This window comes from Pongo abelii, chromosome 22, assembly GCF_028885655.2.
Source record: "Pongo abelii isolate AG06213 chromosome 22, NHGRI_mPonAbe1-v2.0_pri, whole genome shotgun sequence".
NCBI classification, from domain to species: domain Eukaryota; kingdom Metazoa; phylum Chordata; class Mammalia; order Primates; family Hominidae; genus Pongo; species Pongo abelii.
The window spans coordinates 56,633,853-56,659,035 of record NC_072007.2 but is presented as its reverse complement, the minus strand read 5'-3'; the positions used below and the strand labels follow the sequence as shown (position 1 = coordinate 56,659,035).

The 25,183-nt window shown below is 49.0% G+C and overlaps 2 protein-coding genes and 1 long non-coding RNA gene across 7 annotated transcripts in view; 2 read left to right on the top strand and 1 right to left on the bottom strand.

The window, feature by feature from the left end:
* Positions 1-10,075, top strand: part of MCM3AP (minichromosome maintenance complex component 3 associated protein) — a 48,350-nt gene extending 38,275 nt beyond the window's left edge. For all 3 annotated transcript variants that reach the window (XM_009234076.4, XM_009234075.4, XM_009234074.4), the window contains exons 22-29: positions 932-1,190; positions 1,414-1,511; positions 2,628-3,018; positions 4,124-4,381; positions 4,919-5,048; positions 6,660-6,866; positions 8,222-8,372; positions 9,780-10,075. In XM_009234076.4, the coding sequence (XP_009232351.4) occupies positions 932-1,190; positions 1,414-1,511; positions 2,628-3,018; positions 4,124-4,381; positions 4,919-5,048; positions 6,660-6,866; positions 8,222-8,372; positions 9,780-9,938 (1,653 nt within the window). In that variant the 3' untranslated portion in view covers positions 9,939-10,075. The remainder of the gene's footprint in view (positions 1-931; positions 1,191-1,413; positions 1,512-2,627; positions 3,019-4,123; positions 4,382-4,918; positions 5,049-6,659; positions 6,867-8,221; positions 8,373-9,779) is intronic.
* Positions 8,744-15,990, bottom strand: LOC134760864 (uncharacterized). Its single transcript, XR_010138903.1, has 2 exons — positions 15,767-15,990; positions 8,744-10,616 (listed from the first exon to the last, which is right to left on the bottom strand). It is a non-coding gene; the product is annotated as an uncharacterized LOC134760864 (long non-coding RNA).
* Positions 15,991-16,203: 213 nt separating this feature from the next.
* Positions 16,204-25,183, top strand: part of LSS (lanosterol synthase) — a 34,349-nt gene continuing 25,369 nt past the window's right edge. For 2 of the 3 annotated variants that reach the window (XM_063720937.1, XM_054542724.2), the window contains exons 1-6: positions 16,316-16,470; positions 16,603-16,768; positions 17,516-17,654; positions 21,407-21,515; positions 22,171-22,292; positions 24,517-24,613. In XM_063720937.1, coding sequence (XP_063577007.1) covers positions 16,457-16,470; positions 16,603-16,768; positions 17,516-17,654; positions 21,407-21,515; positions 22,171-22,292; positions 24,517-24,613 — 647 coding nt within the window. In that variant the 5' untranslated portion in view covers positions 16,316-16,456. Of the gene's footprint in view, positions 16,471-16,602; positions 16,769-17,515; positions 17,655-21,406; positions 21,516-22,170; positions 22,293-24,516; positions 24,614-25,183 lie in introns of all 3 variants that reach the window. The other variant, XM_024239349.3, reaches the window with a different exon arrangement.

Here is a 25,183-nt window from a genome sequence, read left to right as displayed (position 1 = left end):
TTAACTAAAATTATAGTAATATGGTCAAACACAATTCTAGCTGGAGGCTAAATTACCTGTTGACCTGGCTGTTTCTTGCACTAATTCTGTTGCATTTATTCTCATTTTTGTTTCTATAAATTTAAAATATCAACATGGGTGGGCGCAGTGGCTCACACCTGTAATCCCAGCACTTTGGGAGGCCGAGGCAGGCTGATCACTTGAGGTCAGGAGTTCGAGACCAGCCTGGCCAACATGGTGAAACCCCGTCTCCATTAAAAATACGAAAATTAGCTGGGTGTGGTGGTGGGCCCCTGTAATCCCAGCTACTAGGGAGGCTGAGGCAGGAGAATTGCTTGAACCCAGGGGGCGGAAGTTGCAGGGAGCTGAGATCGTGCCACTGCAATCCAGCCTGGGTGATAGAGTGAGACTCCATCTCAAAAAATAAGTAAATACAAATAAAATAAAATATGAACATGTCTTATATCTGAAGGGCAGATATAGAAATTATTTTTCTAGGGTGATTGTCCTCTGAATATATGAAGAAAGAATGTTATTTGACGTTTCCTTTAAAAAGGAAGTCTGAAGCTAGGCATGGTGGCTTCTCGAACCTGTAATCTCAGCTACTCAGGAGGCTGAACCAGGAGGACTGCTTGAGCCCAGGAGTTCAAGACCAGCCTGGGCAATATAACAAGACCCGCTTCTCAAAAAAAAAAGGTTGGGGGGAGTCTTCGCTAACATTGGATTTAGGGAAAGAGGGGCCAGGAATTAAAATAACTACAGGAAGTAAGATAACTACAGGGTATGCCCAGCTGTGCCCTTGGAGGCCTGTCTGGAGTACAGTCAATATTTAGTGCATGGAGAGCTTTGGCTGCACTTGCTCTGGGGCAGATCAATCACTGCTGATGCATCCCATGGTGCATCTCTCCTGATGATCTTGATGCTGTTGCAGGTGGCCCATGGCGCCCTCAGTGATGGTGCCATTGATGCTGTGGAGACACAGAAGGACCTCCTGGGAGCCAGTGGGCTCATGCTGCTGCTTCCCCCCAAAATGAAGAGTGAGGACATGGCAGAGGAGGACGTGTACTGGCTGTCGGCCTTGCTGCAGCTCAAGCAGCTCCTGCAGGCCAAGCCCTTCCAGCCTGCGCTTCCTCTGGTGGTTCTTGTGCCTAGCCCAGGAGGGGACGCCGTTGAGAAGGAAGTAGAAGATGGTTTGTGAAAGAAGTCTCGTTTATGAAGCAGCATTGTTTAATAAATGGGTGGAGGCCCTGGGTCTGAGGATGGTCCAGTAGTGTTGGGGTCAGGAATCACTGAGACAGCAACCCCTATGGTGACTGTCCACTGCAGGACTGGGTGGGGTCAGCACAGTGAGATGTGTTAGCAGGTGTGCTGAGAGCAGAATGCGAGTGACCTTCATCTGTGTCTCTCTTAAAGGTCTGATGCTACAGGACTTGGTTTCAGCTAAGCTGATTTCAGATTACACTGTTACCGAGATCCCTGATTCCATTAATGATCTACAAGGTTCAACTAAGGTAAGGTTTCATCATTTTTAATGGTCTGTCAAGATATTTTGTTTTTTCCCCTTTTGCTGTATCTTGAATTGAGTGTATATTAGCGTTTGCATTTTTTTTCTTAAGAGACAGGGTTTTATTGTCACCCAGTATAGTGGCATGATGATAGCTCCCTGCAACCTCAAACTACAGGGCTCATGCAATCTTCCCACTTCAGCCTCCCAAGTATATGGGACTACTGTGGTGTGCCACTGCGCCTGGCAGCAGTTGTATGTTTTATACAGATAACTTTCTAAAAACATAAACAGAAATCAAAATAAAAGATAAAATTTGCCCACAATCCTGCTATCTGCAAATTAAATTGTTCATGTAAAATTTTTTAGTGTTTTTGTTTCTATGAATTTAAAATATGAACATGTCTTATATCTGAAGGTCAGATACAGAAATTATTTTTCTAGGGTAATTGTCCTCTGAATATATGAAGAAATAATGTTATTTGATGTTTCCTTTAAAAAGGAAGTCTGAAGCTGGGCTTGGTGGCTCCTCGCACCTATAGTCTCAGCTACTCGGGAGGCTGAAGCAGGAGGACTGTTTGAGCTCAGGAGTTTGAGACCAGCCTGGGCAACATAGCAAGGCCCCCTTCTCAAAAAAAAAAAAAAAGAATAGGGCAGCAGGAGTCTTTGCTAACAATTTAGAGAAAGAGGTGCCAGGAATTAAAATAACTACAGGAAGTAAGATAACTATAGGGTGTGAAGGCATCTTGGCACATAGTGAAGCTGTTAGTCCTTCCAAAAAGGAAAAGACTCCATTTCTGTGCATGGTGAAGGGGATGTTCAGGGCTGGTTTCCTGAGGGCCTGGGCCCTTCCACGGGGCAACCACGCAGGTCACACTCCTCCTCAGGCCAGGTGGGATCTGGGGGCTCTCTTTAGTGCCTCTACTGGACATGTCTCCAGAGCCCTAGAAGGCTAACCTCAACTGCATAGGACACTTCTGTTCCCTTTCCTACCAGAGTTGAGAGCCCAGTACTCTGGTGTTATCTGCTGTGGGCAACCTTGGGGGATCAAGCCCTTTCAGAAAGCTGTTTTTGAAAAACAGTGTGAATTGTTCAACCAAGTCTCTTCTGTCTTTGTTCTCAGGTTTTGCAAGCAGTGCAGTGGCTGGTTTCCCACTGCCCCCATTCCCTTGACCTCTGCTGCCAGACTCTCATTCAGTACGTCGAAGACGGGATTGGCCATGAGTTTAGTGGCCGCTTTTTCCATGACAGGAGAGAGAGGCGTCTGGGCGGTCTCGCTTCTCAGGAGCCTGGCGCCATCATTGAGCTGTTTAACAGTGTGCTGCAGTTCCTGGCTTCCGTGGTGTCCTCTGAACAGCTGTGTGACCTGTCCTGGCCTGTCACTGAGTTTGCTGAGGCAGGGGGCAGCCGGCTGCTTCCTCACCTGCACTGGAATGCCCCAGAGCACCTGGCCTGGCTGAAGCAGGCTGTGCTTGGGTTCCAGCTTCCGCAGATGGACCTTCCACCCCAGGGGGGTACGTGCTTGAGCTGGGGAGGTCTGGTGGGTGGCTGCAGCCAAGCCTCAGGCTTCCTTCTCACCGTAGTAACCGTCTGGCAGGTGTTGGGCACCAGTGTGAGGGCTGCATGTCCACCTCCATGTGTCTCCATGCTGTGCTCGCCTGCACCTTCCTTTGGTCCTTTGGGTTCATGGGCCAGAACAAGCTGGGTTTTGTGGAGTGGGGGCTGTTAGCCTTTCCTGACCAGCAAGGCAGTCCATGGGAATTCACTCAGCCTCAGGAGGAAAGCAACAAGTGGTACTGGGAGGAACACCAACCCTGATCCTGTCCTGCCTGCCCCACAGGGTCCCTGTTTTCAGAACAGACAAGCCAGGGGCAAAGAGCGTGGGGACCATGTAGCCCTGTCCCCAAGCCACGGCCATGGCACTCGGTGCTGATTTAACATTCTTTCTTTGTCAAAGAGGCCTTGTTCTATGGCTCTGGCTGTGCCCCTGTTCCTGGCTGAGGTCTCTGGGCTGTTTTGACACAGATCCTACAGGCCATCTGGCTGGCTCAAGCCCAGTATGGCATGGGGCTGCTCCTTCCCATGCACTCAGAAGGGAATGAGCTGTTTATCTGGCAGAAGTTGTGGCATTAGCACAGACACTCCCCTTTGGGCCTCAGGCGCCCTTCTAAATTGTGGGGTGTGGTCTGTAGTAGGTCTAACTCATGCTCATTATTGAAGGAACCCAAAGGGAAGCAAACCACTCAGCACAAGCCCTCAGTGCTCTGGCTAGATTGGGGTTCCCCAAAATAAGCTAAGACCACTTATACCAGACTCATCTGGGTGCTTGTTAAAATACAGATTTCCTAGGCACAACCACAGGCCTGTACAGTCAGAGCTTCTGGGTAGAACTTTGCTAGCAACACTGTTAAGGGGGACTGTCTGCCTCCCTCACCTAGACCCTGGGAGCAAGCTGCTCTTCCCCCTCAACAACTGTGGTTCCGCTGTGTTTAGAAAGCAGACTTCTCAACTTCACAGTTGCCTTCTCCTGAGAAAATGTAGAGAGTTAAAAATGTTTTCATGTACATTTTCACCTGTATTTTGGCCAAACCTGTAACTAATGAGGCACTTTCTCCCCAGCCCCCTGGCTCCCCGTGTGCTCCATGGTTGTCCAGTACGCTTCCCAGATCCCCAGCTCACGCCAGACACAGCCTGTCCTCCAGTCCCAGGTGGAGAACCTGCTCCACAGAACCTACTGTAGGTGGAAGAGCAAGAGCCCCTCCCCAGTCCATGGGGCAGGCCCCTCGGTCATGGAGATCCCATGGGATGATCTCATCGCCTTGTGTATCAACCACAAGCTGAGAGACTGGACGCCCCCCCGGCTTCCTGTTACATCAGGTAGTTAGAGCTTGGTGCGATGGGATCAGCTCCTCACGAGACTTTCCTGGTCCAGTTTCTGCAAAGGAAGATGTTTAGTTGCTGCTTTTCTTCTGGGTCTCTATCCTTCCTTTCCTTAGGACTTCCCTCTTCAAGTGAGTGACTTAAAAACATTGAGACAGGCTAGGAAGGTTCTGGTAGAGCCTGAACTCACCTCCCTGAAACAGGCCCCCTAAGATGGCTCTTAGAGAGGATTTTGTGGCTTTTGAGTAGTCATTACTGGCCCTGCCAGTCTGGATGTAAGCCTGTCTGGACTTTGAGTGATGCATGGACACTGGGAGCCTATTTAACCCAAGTGTGGAAGTCACATAATTGTGTAACTTTAATCAAAGGGCTTGCACTTAAATCAGTGAATTTAAGCACATGCCACCTGTAGCTCTTTAAATATTATTTGTACCTGTTTTTTTTTTTTTTTTTTTTTTTGAGACAGGGTTGGCCAGGCTGGCCTCTTTGTTGGCCAGGCTGGCCTCTTTATCGGTTTTTGTATTGTTTTTTCAGAGGCGCTGAGTGAAGATGGTCAGATATGTGTGTATTTTTTTAAAAACCATTTGAAAAAATATGATGTTCCTTTGTCGTGGGAACAAGCCAGGTTGCAGACGCAGAAGGAGCTACAGCTGAGAGAGGGACGGTGAGGTTCATGTTCAGTATGTTTCTGTTGCTTGCTAAACTGTATTTTTCTTGCAAAGTAAATAGGAATTAACATCCTACATGCCAAATCCAGTCCATTGTGGGCAGACTGTGACAAATCCTCAAGGAACAGATCATTCCCATGCAGTAGAAACTATTCTAGAGCAAAGTTACAAGCATCTCACTTCATTTATCAGGCAAACCTGACCCAGAAATCATACCTAACCAGGAGAGTACAGCTGACATTTCATCTCACTTCCAAATCTGGTTCCAAAGCACAGTACCTAAAAAAGTTCACAAGTATGCTTTCTCCCAGGATAAACAGTAACAGTGAAAATCTATTAATGTAATTTGTTGCCATAATAGAAAAATAAGTGGTAATTTTAGCAGGTGTTGAAATACATTTCTTAATTTATACCTGTTCCTGATAAAATTTCTTTATTTTGGGTACTTTCTTTAGCTTGGGTAAAAAAAAAAGTCCTAACTTGATAAGGCTACCTAACATAAAACTACCAAAATAGAAAAAAAACATGCTTCTTGGTAGAATGTTAGGAACAGTGGAATCAGAACCAGCCTGTTGTCCCGACTACTATTCACTATTGTCCTGGAAATCCTGACCAGCACAGGGATGTGGGATAGACAGGCACAAAAACTGAAAGGAAGGAGAAACTGTCATTTCCAGACAGTACAGTTGTCAGTCCAAGATAACAGTCAAGTCCATAGAACCATTCTCAGTTCAATAAGGTGATCAGATAGATAGATCCACATGTTTAAAAAAAAAAAATTCTCATTCACAACAATAAACCCTTAACATATGAGTTCTCAGGGCCTGTATGTGCAAAGGAAACCTGAACCATTGAGGTTCAGACTAGGTTGTTGACAGGATACAATGCTGTGAAGATGTCAGTTCTGGTATTGGTAAGTTCTAAAATTCATCAGGATAAAAAAATGTGTAGCAATTGCTGAGAAAGCTTTAAAGCTTTCTCACTAACAAGGTTTGCTTGGCCTGATACCAAGACATACAGTAAAGCTCCAGTACTTAAAACCATGTGGGGATGCCAGAGTAGATGAATGGATCAGAATAAAGAGTCAGAATATGTGACAAAAGTGTTAGGCCAAATTATTGAAATTAGTGGGGAAAGGATAAACATTGGCATGTGTTTAGAAAAAAATGTCAGATGCCATCTCTCTCACCATTTGTAAACATTACTTCCAAATGTATCCAAGAGCTATCTGTAAAAAACCTTGCCAATACTAGGGAAGAAAAGAATCTGGAACCCTAGGGTGGGAAGCAAGACATGAAGCAGAGAAGCTCCAAAAACCCAGCTGCCTCGTGAGAGAAGCTTCCAAGAGGAACAGGCAGTCTCAATGCCTCTGTGCATAAGGGTCCCTACAGTGCAGGGGCTGCCTTCCCTCTTTGCTCCACTCCCTGACTTGATGGAAGCTTGGAAGCAGGCATGGGTCCAGCATGAGCTGTCCCAGGACGGCACATGTGTCTGAGGCACATGTTCTTACATGTTAATGCATATGTGCAAATGTATCTCCATGCTGTACATGATGCTGTAGAAATATTTTCTCTTGACCATAAACATTTCAAATCATGTCCTTACAGTTTGGGAATAAAGCCTTTTCATCCTTCTGCAAACAATTTTCCCATACCATTGCTTCACATGCACCGTAACTGGAAGAGGAGCACAGAGTATGGTCGAGAGGGGAGGATTCCCAGCACAGAGGATCTGATGCGAGGAGCATCTGCTGAGGAGCTCTTGGCGCAGTGTTTGTCCAGCAGTCTGCTGCTGGAGAAAGAGGAGAACAACAGGTGAAGCCCTTCTAATTCATGTGTGTTGTTTAGTCTGCTTTATGCTATGAGGGGAGACTGGTTATTGCTTGATTAATATAAGACAGCCAGGATGGAGAAGGGCAGGTGGATTATTAGCAAGTTTTAGTGATGTAACTATTTAAAAGCTTTTTGAAGACAGAAGCAGTGCCCTAGATAGTATGTTTCTGTTTATATTGAAGTGAATTTCATTTATTATTTATTATTGAAAGTCAGTGTTAAGTTTTTGTGGGAAATTCATATGGTTAAGTCTACTCAGAAGATGTTGAGTGCTGAACAGTATGGCTGGCCACAGGCACCCTGCCCTTGGGAGCCTGAGGCCTTGGTGGATCATCCCATGCTGTGAATGGGCAGGAGCTGGGGCTGCCCCTCCTCTACATTGCCCACTTCCCTCCCTCCCATGCATACTTTCCTTTGCTTTCATTTGATGGCCATGTTTACCATTTTACTGAGAAGCAGAATCAGGAATAAGGGACCTTCCACAGGTTGTCCTCTGCCTTCCCTGCCCTCCCAGCCACATCCAGCACCCTCCCTGTATCCCCTTCCTGACCCCTCGTGTTGCTGGAAAGGAACCACGCAGCTCGTAGTCTTAGTAAAAAGCAAAGGCTTAAGGCTGGGTGTGGTGACTCATGCCTATAATCCCAGCACTTTGGGAGGCTGAGGTGGGCAGATCACTTGAGTTCAGGAGTTGTAGACTAGCCTGACAATACAGCAAAACCCCGTTTCTACAAAAAAATACAAAAATTAGCTGGGTGGCATGCGCCTGTAGTCCCAGCTACTTGGGAGGCTGAGGTGAGATCATTTGAGCTTGAGAGGTCAAGGATGCAGTGAGCCAAGATTGTAACACTGCACTCCAGCCTGGCCAACAGAGCGAGACCTTGTCAAAAAAAAAATAATAATAAAATTGGCCGGGCACAGTGGCTCACTTCTGTAATCCCAGCACTTTGGGAGGCCGAGGTAGGTGGATCACCTGAGGTCAGGAGTTCAAGACCAGCTTGGGCAATATGGTGAAATCCCATCTCTACTAAAAGTACAAAAAATTAGCTGGGCATGGTGGCACGTGCCTGTAATCCCAGCTACTCAGGAGGCTGACGCAGGAGAATAACTTGAACCTGGGAGGCAGAGGTTGCACTGACCTGAGATTATGCCACTGCACTCCAGCCTGGGCAACAGAGTGAGACTCCGTCTCAAAAAAAAAAAAAAAAAAAAAATTAAATTATATTAAATTTTTAAAAAGCAAAGGCTTAAAAAGTTTTTAAGTATATATAGAAGATTAATGAACGATAGTTAACTTCCTAATGCTCAAATATTTTTGAATTTATTATATATTGTTTCAGGTTTGAAGATCAGCTTCAGCAATGGTTGTCTGAAGACTCAGGAGCATTTACGGATTTAACTTCCCTTCCTCTCTATCTTCCTCAGACTCTAGTGTCTCTTTCTCACACTATTGAACCTGTGATGAAAACATCTGTAACTACTAGCCCACAGGTGAGAAGAAAGTATACATTTGGCATTTACATAAGAATTAAAGATTGATAGAATGGCTGGGAAAAAAAGTAATATCACGATTTATCCTATGATGTTATGATGACCGACAAATTATTAGCTCAAATTAGACCTTTTCTTAAACTTTATCCATATCATTGTTAAAGAGACCCAATTGATTTTGAGTTTCTGCCTATGAAATAAATGAAGAATAAAATTGAAATATTCTTAAGAACTGAGTAAGACCTGTAACTGTGTGCTGATGTGTAATTAAGGGCATTAAGGTGATGACAGCAGCTTCTGTTGGAGCACATATTGTCTGAGCTTTGGCATTACCCAGACCTCTCTTCTGGGATTAATTTTTCCTGAGGAAAACTAATGAATGAGGAAGGTAAGCTCCCAGAAGTCAAGAGCCTCACCCAAGAGTGTTCAAGTAGTGAGTGGTCAGGGTTGTTTTTCAAAGCCAGATCCAACTGGCTCCAAAGCCTAAGGTCTTTTTACCTTACCATTCTTCCTTCAGTGGTTAAACATACAAAAACAGAGTTTCAATCACAGATATGTGCCACTGAACAGGTAAAAACTGTGCTCCTGGACTGGCTTTAGGAAGTCCTTCAATAGGGGAGAAAAGCAAATTAAAATGATGTACTGTTTCCATTCATCAGTTTGGCAAATACTTTAAAAATATTCATACCCTTTGAATTACCAATTCTAACCTAAAGAATTCTGACCTACCAGATATTCCCCAAAAATTAATGTATAAAATTGTTTACTATAGCATTAGTTATATTGTATAAAATTCGAAACAGAATATCCGAAGATGGGAGTCTGATTAAACAATTACAACACATTCATGTGATAGAATAATTCACAGCCCTTGACGATGATATTTTCTAAAAATGACTGGCTGGGTGTGGTGGCTCATGCCTGTAATCCCAGCACTTTGGGAGGCTGAGGAGGGAGGATTGCTTAAGTCTAGGAGTTTGAGTCCAGCCTGGGCAACATAAAGAGATCTCATCTCTACAGTACATAATTAGCCAGGCATGGTGCTACATGCCTGTTGTCCCAGCTACTCAGGAGGCTGAGCTGGGAGAATCACTTGAGGCCAGGAGTTTGAGGCTGCAGTAAGCTCCGATCATACCACCGTGTTCCAGCCTGGGTGAAAAATGACTGACACTGGAAATTGTTCATGATAGAATACAAAGGCAAATAGTCTATATACAGATACCAACTGAATGTACGAGCTAAATGAGGCTGGAAGGATGTACAAAGGATAATTTTTTTTCCCTCTGTAAAAATAAATGACTACTCAGATGAGGTTTCTAACATGATCCAGATCTAGTGCCTTCACAGAGAATAGGTCGTGGTTTATTGACATCCCAAAACTGTTCAGTTTCTTTTTTATTCAAATAGAGTGACATGATGAGGGAGCAACTGCAGCTGTCAGAGGCGACAGGAACGTGTCTAGGCGAACGACTAAAGCACCTGGAAAGGCTGATCCGGAGTTCAAGGGAAGAGGAAGTTGCCTCTGAGCTCCATCTCTCTGCACTGCTAGATATGGTGGACATTTGAGCAGCCTGACCTGTGGGGAGAGGGTCTCTCCTGAAGAGTTTCTGTTTTTACTCAAAATAATGTTATTCTCAGATGCTTGATGCGCTGTTGGAAATGTGATTAATTTAATCATGCAGATAAACCATTTAAATGTCAAAGTCTCCCAGTTTTTCATAATGAAAAGTTGTTTCCCCTGTGTGACCTCTTCAATATTCTCCTATATTCATGACCTCCTCAGATTGTCACCCACCAGCATATGCTCTGAGGCAGTTTGGAGTTTACATTTCCATGTGTAACAGGCGATTCATTCTCTCAGCAAACTTGCAGTCCTTGATGTGCCAGACATCAGTGATGCAGAGATAAAGTAAGACACAGGGCCTCTGCCTGCTAAGCCCACCCAGCTTACATCCAGGAGAGTCAGGTATTTATGTACATAATTCTCAGAGAATGTGCATGAGGCGTGGGCCTGAATTGGTAGCAAGGAAAAAACAGAGGATGGAACAGGGTCTGGTTGGGTAGAGGAGAAAGCAGAATTCCCAGAGAGGAGTGCGGGGGTGTAGCTGGGGTGGGGACAGTGTACTTGAGAGGACATGATGAACGCTTGGAGGTACCAGCTTGGTTGTGTGGCCAAGTGAGGGGAACAGGCCAGCAGGGTGAGGTCAGAGATTCTTGTCACCTTCTTCTGAGAGCTGTGAGAACCTGTTGTTGAAGATGAGGCAGAGAAGTGATCTGGTCACATTTTCTTTTAAAAATATAATGTAGGGCAGGAATCTTGAGGGGTGGGTGCTGCAGCCATCCAGGTGAAATTCAAAGGGAATAAGCCTGAGTTTGCTAGCAACTGGTGTGAAGAGAGGGAATAAAATTTGAGCCATATACAGAAAGAGATATTAATAGACTTGGTGATGTTGCGTATGACCACCAATCTTAAACTGGCACTCAGCATCTCCGGACTGTAATCCTACATCCCCAGACTCTATTTCACGTCTTCTCATTCTCTTCAAACCTCCAACATTCTTAGATCATGTCCTTATTTCACTGAGAAAACAGTAGCACTAAGAAGAGAACCTCTTCCTCCACCAAATCAATCCCTGCTTCTCCAAACACACTACTCAACTCAGGGATCTTTAGTGATTAACTTCATGTAAAGACTTAAATAATGCTATTTCTTAATCTTGACTTGACATTGTTGACTTCCTACAATGGAAGAGGAGTTAGCTTCTCTTACACTGTCTTTCCCACAACATATTATCACCCCCACCCTCAACACCCACATTTCCTCTCCTATTAGTCTCCCTAAGCAGTTTATTATTGGCTGAAACCTGCATTCACAGTTTAGTATAACTGTATGTTTACCATTTCCTGTTGAGCCCTTTATTGGTTTATGATTACACTTCCTTTAGGTACAACTTGATTTTTCCTGGAGTTAATCACATTGTTTTTCTCATTTGCTTGGTTTTCTATGCTCTTGTCACTACTTTACCCAAAAGTCACTGCCCTAAGCGTAAAGCTCTTCCCAACAAAGTCATGTGCATCAGGTAATATGCTCCACTTTCTCTTCGAGATGTTCCTCGGAGAACCCTGTCTTCTTGCCATAACTTGGACATTTCCTGGATTCTGAATCATATTTTCCTCTTCCTTGGTTTTCTCTTCTTGATGGAGCCTGTCCTTTAGTAGCCTTCTGAGCCTGAATATCTAAAATGTCTTTATTTCTACTGTAATATTATCAAATATATATTTGGTCTTTGTCTCTGCCTTCTGATATACAACTCCTAAAATCCTTGGGATCTCTAAAGTGACGTCTTTTTGTATGCTAGTAAGATGACTGATGGCAGACAGCTCTCCTATGTAGCTTCAGGATAGGGACTGGTCATCTGAAAGACCAGGGAATGATTAGAGGGGTTGAAACTTTCAGCCCACCCCCCAAACTCCCAGAGGTTGGGGGAGAGGGACTGAAAGTGACGTTGATCGCCAATGGCCAATGATTTAATCAATCATGCCTATGTAATGAGGCCTCCTAAAAACCCAAAAGGACAGGGTTCAGAGAGCTTGTGGATAGCCAAATGTGTGGGGGCTTCCAAGAAGGTGGACAAGAACACGTCCACATGCTGGGAAAATGGCACTTCCCAACTCCTTGCAGACAGAAGCTCCTGCTCTTGGGACTCTTCTAGGCTTCACCCTGTGTATCTTTTCATCTGGCTGTTTATTTGTAGCCTTTAAAATAGCCTTGTAATAAACATGTGTTTCCCTGAGTTCTGTGAACTGCTCTTGTAAACTAAAGCCAAGGAAGCGGTCTTGGGAACCCAGAAGGACAGGTAAAACAACCTGGGGCTTGTGATTGACACTGGACATGGGGCTCAGTCTTGCGGCACAGAGTCCTCAACTTGTGTGATCTGCTGCTGTCTCCAGGTAGACGGTGCAGGATTGAAGCGGATACCCAGCTGGTGTCTGCTGTACAGCTGAATGCTTGCTTGTTGGTGGGGAGAAATTCTCTACATCTGGTGCCAAAAGGATGTTGTGAGAGTAAAGAAATGGTTTTTGTTTTTGGACTTATCTATCCTTATGTTTGATTCATCATTTGAATGGGAACAGAATTTTAGATTGGAAATCGTTCCTTTGTGTTTTTGCTTTTTTTGTTGCTGGAAATTTTTGAGATCACCTCTATTCCTGGTGTTCTCAAATTTCTCAATGACATTACTTCATATGTTGCCTCCCCATTCACTCCCCAACCCCTGCCCAATTTACTGTGCTGGGCACTTTGTAGTCCTTTTTTCTAGTTTTTTATTGCTATTGAACAAATTACCCCAAATACAGTAGCTTAAATTTGAGGAGGATTCAGCTGGGCAGCTTTCTGTTGGGATCTCTCATGCAGCTGCAGTCAGGTATTGGCTGAGGTTATAGTCATCTGAAGGCTTGACTGGGTCAGTGGTCCAAGATGGATCACTTGCATGGCTGGAGGTAATGTTGCGCTGTTTTCCCCAAATGTCTGGCTCATGCTGATGATGGAGCTTGTTGGAAACTGTCAGTGGGTACAGTCTGCCAGCTAATAGGTTTGTTTTTCTACTAGGTCATAGTTGCCAGTGTTTGCAGGACTCCTCTTGTGGGCCAGCTGCTCCAGCGGGATCCTCCCACTATCTCATGCTATCTGGCTGAGTGGGAGAAGTGAGCCTGGACCCACATATGTAGACTTTAACTCAATCCGTCTGCTTTCAGTGGTCCTCAGCTATGCCTCATGCCTGAGGTAACACCTACTCTGATTTAACTACTGCAGACTTCCTCCACCCAAGTAGGAGAGGGGATCTATGGTCACACTGTTCCTCACAAAAATTTTCCACCAGTTATTCCAATTTCTGCACCTTCCTGGTATTTGCTGGCAGGAATGGTCTCTTGTTGGCTTCACCCACAAATGTTAAGTCTCAGCTTTCTCTAGCTAACTCAGTTATCACTTCTCCATCCATTCCCAGTCTCTATAATTTTGTTGACTTCTCTTGCTTACTAGTGTCTCCTCTCCCATTCTTTGTGGGGGTTTTTTTGGTCTTTTATTACTTTATGTGAGTAGGGTTTGGGCAGGAAATGGAGGTTAATGTTTATGCTCAGTCTGCCATGTTTAACTGAAAATTTCTTTCAAAATTCTGCCATTAGGCTTTTCTCCCCATGTCTCCTGAGATAGCTCTTGTCAGTCACCAATACATTGTTTTGTTGCATCCAATAATAAATTCTGTCTTCATTTTGCAATCCCTTCAAAGCCTCAGCAAAGATCACCATGTCTTCACTTATATTATGACTTCATAGTCCTCTGGTTTTCCTCCTCTCTCTGGCCATTCCTCTATACTGGAAAAGGTCGGTGCCCCAGGGCTCATCCTAGAACTTCTCTTTTTTATGTGCATTTCCTAATTCATCTTGTCCAATCTCATGATTTCAAATACTACCTGAAAGCAAATGGCTCCCAAATTCCTATCTCTAGCATTATCTTCTCTCCTGAATGCCAGCCTACTCAATATTTCACTTGAATGTCTAATAAGCATCTCTAGTATAACTTGTCCCCACTTCAATCTGAACTTTCCAATCAAACTTTCTCTATTTTAGGCCAGAAGCAGTGGCTCATGCCTATAATCCCAACACTTTGGGAGGCTGAAGTGGGAGGATTCCTTGTGGCCAGGAGTTTTGAGACCATCCTGGGCAACATAGCGAGACCCCGTGTCTCTACCAAACTTAAAAAAAATTAGCCAGGTGTGGTGGCACAGGCCTGTAGTCCCAGCTATTCAGGAGGCTGAGCCCGGAAGATCACTTAGCCCTGGAATTTGAGGCTGCAGTGAGCTAATGATTGTGCCACTGCATTCCCACCTGGGTGACAGACTGAGATCCTGTCACTAAATAAATAAGTAAAAGACACCTCTATTTTAGTAAATGACCACCACCATATACCCAGTTGTTGAGGCCAAAATCCTCAGAGCCTTCTGTATCTGGCTTAATGAACAAGCTGGATGCAGTAGTATGCAAGCAGATAGGAACAGTGTTTTTTTCTCATGACTGCCCCTAGAAGCTTAACTGTGTCAACTCTCAGACGTAGTTTACAGCTTTTTCTTTTCTTTCAGACATTAAAAAGAGAGGGTTATTTTACTCATAAAAAGTCCAGTCCATTAAAATATCAAAACTCAAACTCTTCTCCAATTGAAACCTCTTCCCTCACCTAGCTTTGCCAGGTTCAGTGTGAGATTCCATCCAGGCTGAAGCCCCTTATTCCTATTCTTCATGTTTCTACATGGAGGAACTTATCTGGAGAAAAACTTCCAGCCTCTTTGTGCTTCCAGAGAAGTAGAGTGACTCATGTGATTGAATTTCAGAGAACAGATAGGGTGGAGTGTGCTCAGGCTCCTCTGGGTGCTCTTTCTGGGGTCTGTGGGTTGACTGGAGGGGTGTCTTCTGGTGGGCACTCAATTGCATAGTGCTTGGTGAGGCAGTTTCATGGCCTAGAGGCTGGGGGATGTTTGACTTACGGGTGATTTAGTAGCTTGCCCTCTTGCTTGCAGATTTAAGCCTTGTCCTTCAAGCTAGCTTTTTAATTTGTGGCAAGGCTGATATTTTGATACCCACCCATCTTATTGCTGTGTCTTTTTCATTCGTTTCTGAACTGGGATAGGAAGAGGTGAGTATCCTCGATTGTATAAAACCCCGCTATTCCACTGGGGGGAAGGTGCCTGTGGGTATTCTTTTGTCCACTCTCTCTTCCAACTTTCTCCTCCGGCTTGCTGTGGCTCACGGCCCCTTCCAAGTTAGGCTGGGGGTAGGAATTGAGGAGTGGGTGCCGAAATGCTCATTAGGCTGGGGCAGTTGTAACTGGATGTCAGGGCTTCTGTGGGCCAGATGAAGACATGCTGGCGTCTTTTGTGGGTCCTTGACCTGACTTAGGGACCACGGGCTGCAGCCTCCAGACGTCAGCCATGTTTCCAACAGTCAGACGCCCCCTGCCCTGCTGCGCCCGGCTGTCCCTTCCAAGTTCGGTCACTCGCTCTGCCTCCATCTTCCTCTTCCCTCTGCTGCTAAGGCTTTTCACCTTTAATTTCTCCTGGGGCCACCCCCAACTCCAGCGACCCCGTGAGCAGCTGAGGCTCTACCGCGCTCGGTCCTGGCCAGCGACGCAGCCCTTCCCTGGCGGGGCTCCGGGGCTTCTGGACCCTGTGGTCCGCCAGGCCTGGGGGCCTACGGCCTCACCGCGCCTACCCCACTCCCCGCGGCGAAGCCTTCGCGGCGCTCAGCTTCCCAGGGATGCCCGGCGGCGCCCTCGACTCTTCCGCTCCGCCCTGCCCTCCCCCTGGTCTCGCACTGGCGCCGACGGCCCGCGCCCATCTCACCTCAGGGCGGCCTCCCGGCCCCGGCGTCCGGGCAAATCCTGCAGCGCGAGAGCAATTCCCTGCCACCCGACCTTCGCACTCGCTGTCCCTCGCTCGAGCCTGGCTCCCCACGTCCGTCCTTCCGACCTGCGGCGGGACCCTCCTCACAAATTCCTCAGAGACGCTCACCTCAGAGCGCCGCGCACAAGGCCGAGCTCCCGGGACGCAAGCCTCTAGAGGGCGCGCGAGAGGTCCCGCCCCTTCCCGCCGGCCCCACCCACCAGCCCCGCCCCCACCTCCCCACCCACCAGCCCCGCCCCCACCTCCCCACCCACCAGCCCCGCCCCCACCTCCCCACCCACCAGCCCCGCCCCCACCTCCCCACCCACCAGCCCCGCCCCTCCTGCCCCGTCAATAAGGCCCCACCCACCTCCCCCGACCCGTCGCCTTCACCCACCATCCCCGCTCCCTCAGGCCCCGCCCCACGCCGCATGGGGCACCGCGCGCTCCACCACTGTGGTCGCCTGGCACACCCCGGGGTCACGCTTGCGGCGCTCTGATTGGTTGAGTGGGCGTCGGCCCACCTAGGCCTGAGCGCCGGCCGAGGCCCGCGCCTGCGTAGTGCGCGCAGGAGGGGCGGGGCTGGGCCGCAAGTCCGGGGTACGGGCGTCCGGCAGCTGGTAGAGGGCGGCGTAGGCCACTGCAGCAGCAATGACGGAGGGCACGTGAGTCCCCTCGCCCCGGGCTCCTGACGAATGCGGGGTGGTCCTGGGTGCTGAGGAGAGCGCGACGGGGGCAGTGGGCCGGCGGCCGGGATTGGGGCGGGACCTGGGTCGCTGATGGCCGGTGGTCCTCAGGTGTCTGCGGCGCCGAGGGGGCCCCTACAAGACCGAGCCCGCCACCGACCTCGGCCGCTGGCGACTCAACTGCGAGAGGGGCCGGCAGACGTGGACCTACCTGCAGGACGAGCGCGCCGGCCGCGAGCAGACCGGCCTGGAAGCCCACGCCCTGGGGCTGGACACCGTAAGTTGCTTCCGCGGAGCGTCAGCGAGCGCGGGGACCCTGAGGGGTGAGCCGTGAGGAGCACGTTTTCTCCCAGAAAGGCGGGTGGTAGGACCCGGCCAGCGGCGCCCATCCCCAAGGCGAGCGCCCACGGGAACTGCGTTCGCGGTCCCCTCTGCTTCAGCCCCTTCATCTCTAAACCACGCATAGGAGACTCCTAATGTTGTTTTATTTTTTAGCACCTTATTTTGAGTTAATTTTTGACTTATAGGAGAGTTGCAAAGATAGTTGTAACTTTGCTTTTATTCACAAGAAGTGTTTGGATCCACTGTCTTAGTTGTGTGCATTGTAAGAGATTTTGGTCGTCAGAGTCTGCAGTGTAAACCAGGGTCTCCTGCCAAGCCCCGGCCACCGTGGGAAAAGCTGTGCCACCCCTTGGGCCCTCTTTGAGAGGCCCAAGTCCCAGGCCCAGGTGGGCACCCGTGCCCCACCCCACACTCTGGGTGCCTGGTTTATTCCAGACATCTTGGAGAAGTTGTGAAGAATACATGACTGGAAAATAAAGCAACGAAAATGTGCAACTGTTCTTTTACTTTGCTGAGGCGTGATGCTCTCATCAAAGAGTTTCAGACTTTTGATGGAAACAGCTGAAACTTTTAAAGTAATTTACATTCACTGTTTTGACTTGGGTTGTATGTGAAGAGGGTTCCTCTGGCCGGGCAACAGTCCCGTCAGCTCTCTCTTTTTTTTTTTTCGGTCTCTTCGCAGAAGAATTACTTTAAGGACTTGCCCAAAGCCCACACCGCCTTTGAGGGGGCTCTGAACGGGATGACATTTTACGTGGGGCTGCAGGCTGAGGATGGGCACTGGACGGGTGATTATGGTGGCCCACTTTTCCTCCTGCCAGGTAGGAGTATGCTGCCCCAGCCTGAGGGTATGGCCACCCTGGATCACCCTTAGGATCCTGGCCCAGCCTGGTCTAGGGTTTTGATGAAGCAGGTGAAAATCCAGGGGCTCACATAGAAAAGGGCTGGCAAACTCTGCCCTATGTCAGAGTCGTCCTGCTAGTGGTCTAGGGGATCAGCTAGCCTTGCCAGTGTAGGGTGACAGGCTCTCTGATAAGAGAAGCAAGTGGTTCTCTAGGGGTCTGTGTTGCCTTGAGGGAAGAGGAAGCTGGGCTTTGAAGTCTCAGTACAGTGTGGGATGGGCATTCCAGGTGGAAGGCCCAGCCTATGCCAAGGGGCTGTAGGTGGGCAGAGTGGTGGGTGGGGAGCTGATATCTGCTGTGAACTTACTCTGAGCTATTGCAGGAGAGCTTCAGGTTCAGGCTGGTGAGTAGGAGGAGCATAGCAGTTGGACTGCCTGGGTATTGAACCGATTTGGCTACACAAGACTATTTTGCATCCTGGGAGTGTTTCTCTACAGCAATCCTCAGCCTTGTAAAATGGGAAATTCCCTCCTATGAATTTATGCAATAGGACTTTTTTCCCTAGTGACTTGTAATCACATTGTTTCAATGACGTGAATTCCTACGTAAATAGGTTTTGTTTCTGTGATAACTCTTATCGATACGTCATTTTCTTTTACTACGTTGATTTTGTAGTAGATAGAAAGTCCTTATATACCTTTGTTGCCTTTCTTTTTAAAACATCTCTTAACTGTGTCTGTTCATTTACTCATCCATATTGCCTTTATCCTGATTCTGTCCCAGACTTGAAATGACGTTGCAATAGGCTTATATGTTAGTTTGGAAAGAGTTGGCCTTTAATGTTAAAAACAGTTCCATGGTGTTTACTGTAGGCCAAGCCCTGCTCAAGGCCTGTTTTTCTTTTAGTCCTTAGAATAAGCCTAATGAGATACATTAGGAAGCTGAGGCACATTTATTCCAGGTAACCAGACCAGCAGGAGGAGCACTGGGGTCCCCATCTCTGCTTTGACTTCTAGCCCTGCTGCCACCTGGACTGTACAGCATTGAGTTTTTCTGTCCTGGGATTTGAGGGCCTGTCCTTAGGGGAAGTCAAGGTGCCCTTCTTCCCCTGGCCCCATCAGGGCCTGTTTAGACTGTTCCCAGGGCTCATGGTAAGGCAATGACATAGAGTTGGTCAGGAGATGGGTCAGCCCCACTTTGCCTCTGTAGCCTCATCTGTGAAAGGATTGGAATCAGGTTTGGTTATGTGCACAGTGTCAGGCACGCAGTGGTGCTTGGTCAGTGGGGATTACTGTGTTGTTTGTTCTTGCTGCTTTGGCTCTGGGCTTAGCTGGCTGGGACCCTTCCTGTGGGCTGGCTGTGAGTTGGAGTTTTTTTGTATTTTTTTGTTTTTTGAGACAGTGTTTCGCTCTTGTTCCCCAGGCTGGAGTGCAGTGGCGCGATTTTGGCTCATTGCAGCCTCCGCCTCCTGGGTCCAAGCGATTCTCCTGCCTCAGCCTCCTGTAGGGTCCAGCCCCACAGGGTCAGTGGGTATTTTCTCCCTGTGTGCAGAGACGAGAGATTGTAGAAATAAAGACACAAGACAGAGAGATAAAAGGAAAGACAGCTGGGCCTGGGGGACCACTACCACCAAGATGTGGAGACCGGTAGTGGCCCCGAATGCCAGGCTGCGCTGATATTTATTGGATACAAGACAAAGGGGCAGGGTAAGGAGCATGAGCCATCTCCAATGATAGGTAAGGTCACGTGGGTCACGTGTCCACTGGACAGAGGGCCCTTTCCTGTCTGGCAGCCGAGGCAGAAAGAGGGAGAGAGAGAGACAGCTTATGCCATTATTTTTGCATATCAGAGACTTTTAGTACTTTCACTAATTTTGCTACTGTTATCTAAAAGGCAGAGCCAGGTGTACAGGATGGAACATGAAAGTGGACTAGGAGCATGACCACTGAAGCACAGCATCACAGGGAGACGGTTAACTGCCTCCGGATAACTGCGGGCAGGCCTGACTGATGTCAGGCCGTCCACAAGAGGTGGAGGAGTAGAGTCTTCTCTAAACTCCCCCAGGGAAAGGGAGACTCCCTTTCCCGGTATGCTAAGTAGCAGGTGTTTTTGCTTGACACTGACACTACCGCTAGACCACGGTTGGGTCCGCTTGGCAACGGGCATCTTCCCAGACGCTGGCGTTACCGCTAGACCAAGGAGCCCTCTGGTGGCCTTGTCCGGGCATAACAGAAGGCTTGCACTCTTGTCTTCTGGTCACTTCTCACTATGTCCCTTCAGCTCCTATCTCTGTATGGCCTGGTTTTTCCTAGGTTATGATTGTAGAGCAAGGATTATTATAATATTGGAATTAAGAGTAATTGCTACAAACTAATGATTAATGATATTCATATATAATCATATGTATGATCTAGATCTAGTATAACTCTTGTTGTTTTATATATTTTATTATACTGGAACAGCTCGTGCCCTCGGTCTCTTGCCTCGGCACCAGGTGGCTTGCCACCCACAGCCTCCCGAGTAGCTGGGATTACAGCCGTGTGCCACCACACCCGGCTAATTTTTGTATTTTTGGTAGAGACGGGGCTTCACCATGTTGGTCAGGCTGGTCTCGAACGCCTGACCTCGTGATCTGCCCACCTCAGCCTCCCAAAGTGCTGGGATTACAGGCGTGAGCCACCGCACCTGGCTGAGTTGGAGCTTTCCTTCCGTCTTTCTGGACCTTGGAAAATGCTCTTGGTCCATGATGCTATGTAGACAGCTCCCATCCACTGTGGCCTGTGCGGCATTCGGAAGCACTCTGGTGAACACTGAGTCGGATGTGACCTCCTGGCCCCACCATTTACTGGCTGAGCCTCAGTTTCCTTGCCTGTAAAATCAGGAAGATGCTGGCTCTGCTCCTCTCTGCACATTTCTCTGTCCTAACAGCATTATAACTGTTAGGAAAGAGATGGGCTTGTTTTGGGATGGCTCATTTTATGTGACCCTGTGCGCTGTCTCTGAGTTCATCTGTTCTTCTTCCAGGGCATGTCTGGATGGTTTGAACACTAGGGCTTCTGAGGCTCTAAGCCAGAGTCAGGTATTCATTCCATGGCATGTGTGGCTGGGGTCTGCCCTGAGACCTGTCCCGTGCCAGGCTCTGGGGGCACATGGCTGATGGGACCAGGCTGGGGACAGAAGGTTCTTAGTGGATAATATTTATGGTCTCTCCCTCCCCCCGACATTTGCAAAGCGGCATATGCTTGTAAAAAATTTATGAAACAGAAAAATATAAATAAGTAAATAGGTATTACCACATGCAAGGGTGACCAATTTTGTATTTTTCTTCCCAGCAGATGTTAAAGCAAGACCAACAGTCTCCCCTCATGGAAGGCCCACTGATCTAAAATGCTGGTTCCTTTTGGACCTTCAGGGCACTTGGGGGAGACCTTCCTGAGGTGCTGTGCAGTGTTTGGTGTTTCTCTGACTCAGATGGTCATGGGAGCCAGGCGTGGCTGAGTGGGCTCTGCAGGCCCTAGGCAGGGAGCATCGCCTGTGCTGTGGCTGACATTCCCTCTGGCCCTGTTCCCAAAGTTCCCCATGGGGGCCTGGGAGGAATGGCCTTTCCAGGGGGTGTTTTTATGAGAAGGAGGTAGCTCCGTGTTGGAGTGAGGTACTCAGGAGGAAAGGGGCCTGGTTTTAGCAGTGATGACCACCTGCCCCCAGCGAGGAACATCTCTCCTGCCACACAGGCCTCCTGATCACTTGCCATGTGGCACGCATCCCTCTGCCAGCCGGATACAGAGAAGAGATTGTGCGGTACCTGCGGTCAGTGCAGCTCCCCGACGGTGGCTGGGGCCTGTGAGTGTGCCTGCCCCTGTGTCACTGCACATGTGCATGTGTGTGTTCTCATGACGTAGGAGATGCTTGGGTTTCCAGGCAGCTGCCAAGGGGTTAGGAGTGATTGCGGCTGTGGGCGTGGGGTGGGTTGGGGAGAGACTAGCAGGAGGGGAGTGGGCTGAAGGCTGTGCGGGTGGGGCCTCGGCTTCACATCTTTTGTTAAATGGGTTTTGTGGCTGTTAGGACACTCTTGAGACCCACATGTGAAAACTGTCAGTCTGTTATCACTTAAGGCAGAAGAAAATTGCCCTTGACTCTGGGCTGGCAGCAGGTGGAGACAGGGCCTGACAGCTTTCCTGCCATATGGCACACACTTTGGGAGCAGAGCCGTAGCCCAAAGTGGACCGCCCTTGGGCTAGAAGTGTTGACTCAGGCATGGGAAGGTGTAGAGCAGGCGGGTCAGGGTGAGGAAGGAGTGGGGGGCTCGGTTGTCAGGGGAGGTGCATGAATTCGTACTGCAGAGTGGCTGCTCAGGGGTCTCCTGTGTTGACATGTTATGTCAGGTTAAGGCATTTTAGCATTCTTAGTTTTCTGAGGAAACTCCACAGAAAGTTTTACTTTATTTCTTAGAAGTAAGGACAGATACCGGTTTCTCACCTGTCTTCTGCTCCTGTAGGCACATTGAGGATAAGTCCACCGTGTTTGGGACTGCACTCAACTATGTGTCTCTCAGAATTCTGGGTGTTGGGCCTGACGATCCTGACCTGGTACGAGCCCGGAACATTCTTCACAAGAAAGGTACGGCCTGTGCAGCATGTGCTGGGCCAGGGGTTCGTGTCAACTCGATAATGAGCTCTCACAAACGAGATACAGAAAGATGCACTTGCAGCTGAAACAATGGGCAAAGCACATGAGCAGGGAATTTGTCAAAGCAGAAGTAGGCAGACACTGTTTAACCTAGGCATCATTTTTTTAAAAAGCAAATTAAGAGCCAGGCACAGTGGCTCACGCCTGCAATTCCAGCACTTTGGGAGACTGAGGTAGAAGGACCACTTCAACCTAGGAGTTCGAGGCCAGCCTGGGCAACATAGTGAGACCCGGTCTCTACAAAAACAATAAAATATTAGCCAGGTGTGATGATATGCACCTGTAGTCCCAGCTATTTGGAGGCTAGCAAGGCAGGAGGATCACTTGAGCCCAGGAGTTTTGGGTTGCAGTGAGCTGCTTGTACTACTGCACTCTAGCCTGGGTGACAGAGTGAGACCCTGTCTCTAATAAGATAAAAAAAAGCCAAGCAAATTAAGACAACCAGGTAATTCTATTTGTTTCCTGAATTGGCAAAGACTTAAACGAAGCATGTTAATATGTCCATCTTCTGGGGGCAGCCTGGCCGCAGGCGAGGTGCAGCCCTGGAGCTTGCACCTTCCAAGCTGGCCGTCTACCTCTCCAGGCCCCAACTGTTTACCTCTCCAAGCCCCGGGCTGTCCACCTCTCCAAGCCCCAGCTGTCTACCTCTCCAAGCCCTGGTCTGGCTACCTCTCCAAGCCCTGGCTGTCCACCTGTCCAAGCCCCAGCCTGGCTACGTCTCCAAGCCCTGGCTGTCCACCTCTCCAAGCCCTGGCCTGGCTACCTCTCCAAGCCCCGGGCTGTCCACCTCTCCAAGCCCCAACTGTCTACCTCTCCAAGCCCTGGCCTGGCTACCTCCCCAAGCCCCGGGCTGTCCACCTCTCCAAGCCCCAACTATCTTCCTCTCCAAGCCCTGGCCTGGCTACCTCTCCAAGCCCTGGGCTGTCCACCTCTCCAAGCCCCAACTGTCTGCCTCTCCAAGCCCCTGGCTACCTCTCCAAGCCCGACCTGGCTACCTCTCCTCTTGCCTATAGGCCCTGAGGGCAATTCCAGCCCAAGGGAATCCATGGCTCCTGCTGCTCCAAGAAAACCTAGTCATGTTGTGGCTCTGCAGAGCCTGGCCTGGTCTTGTCCTCTGCCTTTCACGGAACTTCCATAGCCAGTCCCACCTGTCCTGCTCTCTGCTGCATGCACAGGGGCCTCCTGTCAGCTCCTCAGAGGTCCTTATTATCCCAGGGCTCGCCATGCACTGCTTTCTTCACCTGGAGCCTCTTACCTTCCACTTCTGCCGGCTCACACTTTACATGTTCCTTCTTTGAGGACCTCTTCCTGACCTACCATGCCAGGTGGAGTGTCCTGTTACGCATTCTCATGAGATCCTGCCTTCTTTCTTCATGAGCTTGTCACTGTTGTCATCAGTTCACTGTCAGCCTTTGGTGTCGTTGATGCTGCGTCCCCAAGGCTGCTGTCTGGTTCCCATCACACTCCTGGTGCCTGCCTGGTGAAGGAACGTGTTTAGGCTGCACTTTGCCTAGTAGCTTTGTGGGTCTTTATTGACTTTTGCATACCTTTTGGGGTTTGGAGCAGGGACTCCTCAGAAGCGTGTTTAGATGGCATGGCTGTGCCAGGACTGCATGCTGCTGAAGTGGCTCTGGCATGGGGCCAGCATGCCGGAGCTACTCTGGAGTCTGGGGTCATCTTTGTTCCCATATGGGACCAGTCTGCCAAGTGGAGATGACACAGACTGGGGCAGCTCAGGCTTGGCTCAGAGGGCAAGGCTGAGTGTGTGCTGTCACTTCCCCACCTTGCCTTCTCCAGGCGCATGTGCACCTGGGCCCCTCGCTCACCTGAGCACTGAGGTGTCCCTGGACCTTCCCAGGTAGCTGTCTTCATGTGCTCCTTCCTGGGGCCAGGGGTTGCAAACACCTCTCCTGGGGCTGGACACACCCACTCCCAGGAAAGCCACTGGTTCCACCTAGGGGCCATGTATCCAGGCAAGTTCTCAGCACTCTGTAACCTGCTTCGCACATGGGGATCGCAAGATCCGCATGAGGCTGCCCTTGCCTCATGGAGAGGGGCACACGTGACTCCCAGAGGGTGAAGCTTCCCAGCTAGAGGCAGTGCTGGCTTTGCTGACAGGAAGCAGATGACATGGGCCTATTCTCTCCCCCCTCAGGTGGTGCTGTGGCCATCCCCTCCTGGGGGAAGTTCTGGCTGGCTGTCCTGAATGTTTACAGCTGGGAAGGCCTCAATACCCTGTTCCCAGAGATGTGGTATGTCTGCTGTTGATTTCGTTGTTGGGTTGCTGCTGCTCTCCCGAGGAGTAGAGTGACAGGGACCGTGGGTCAGGCGCAGGCTGTGACAGCAGAGAGGGGTGGGCATTCTGTGGGTGGGTGGAGTTAGGCTCCTGGCAGAGGCCCTGATTGAGCTTGAGTCCTGTAGGGATACAGAAAGGGGGAGGTTCCCAACTGAGCAGGAAGGAGGCTGTGCCATGGAGGGAGGTACCCCGAGTCAGGCTGCAGGCAGGGCTGGGTGGCTTCCCTCTTGCTGTGGAAGACTCTGAGCATCTGTAGAAGTAGGGGGAGGGTGCCCATCCCCCAGCCTGCGCAGGGGTGTCGTGCTGCTGCTGCTGCGCTTGTCTCCTTTGCTGGTGAATGTGAAGTGTGTCCCAACGTGACACCTCACCTGTGAACTCAGTGTGTGTGCCTTTAAAAGATCAGAGTCTGTGGCCAGGTGGAGTGCCTCATGCCTGTAATCCCAGTACTTCAGGAGGCCGAGGCAGGCAGATCACAAGGTCAAGGGATCGAGACCATCCTGGCCAACATAGTGAAATCCTGTCTCTA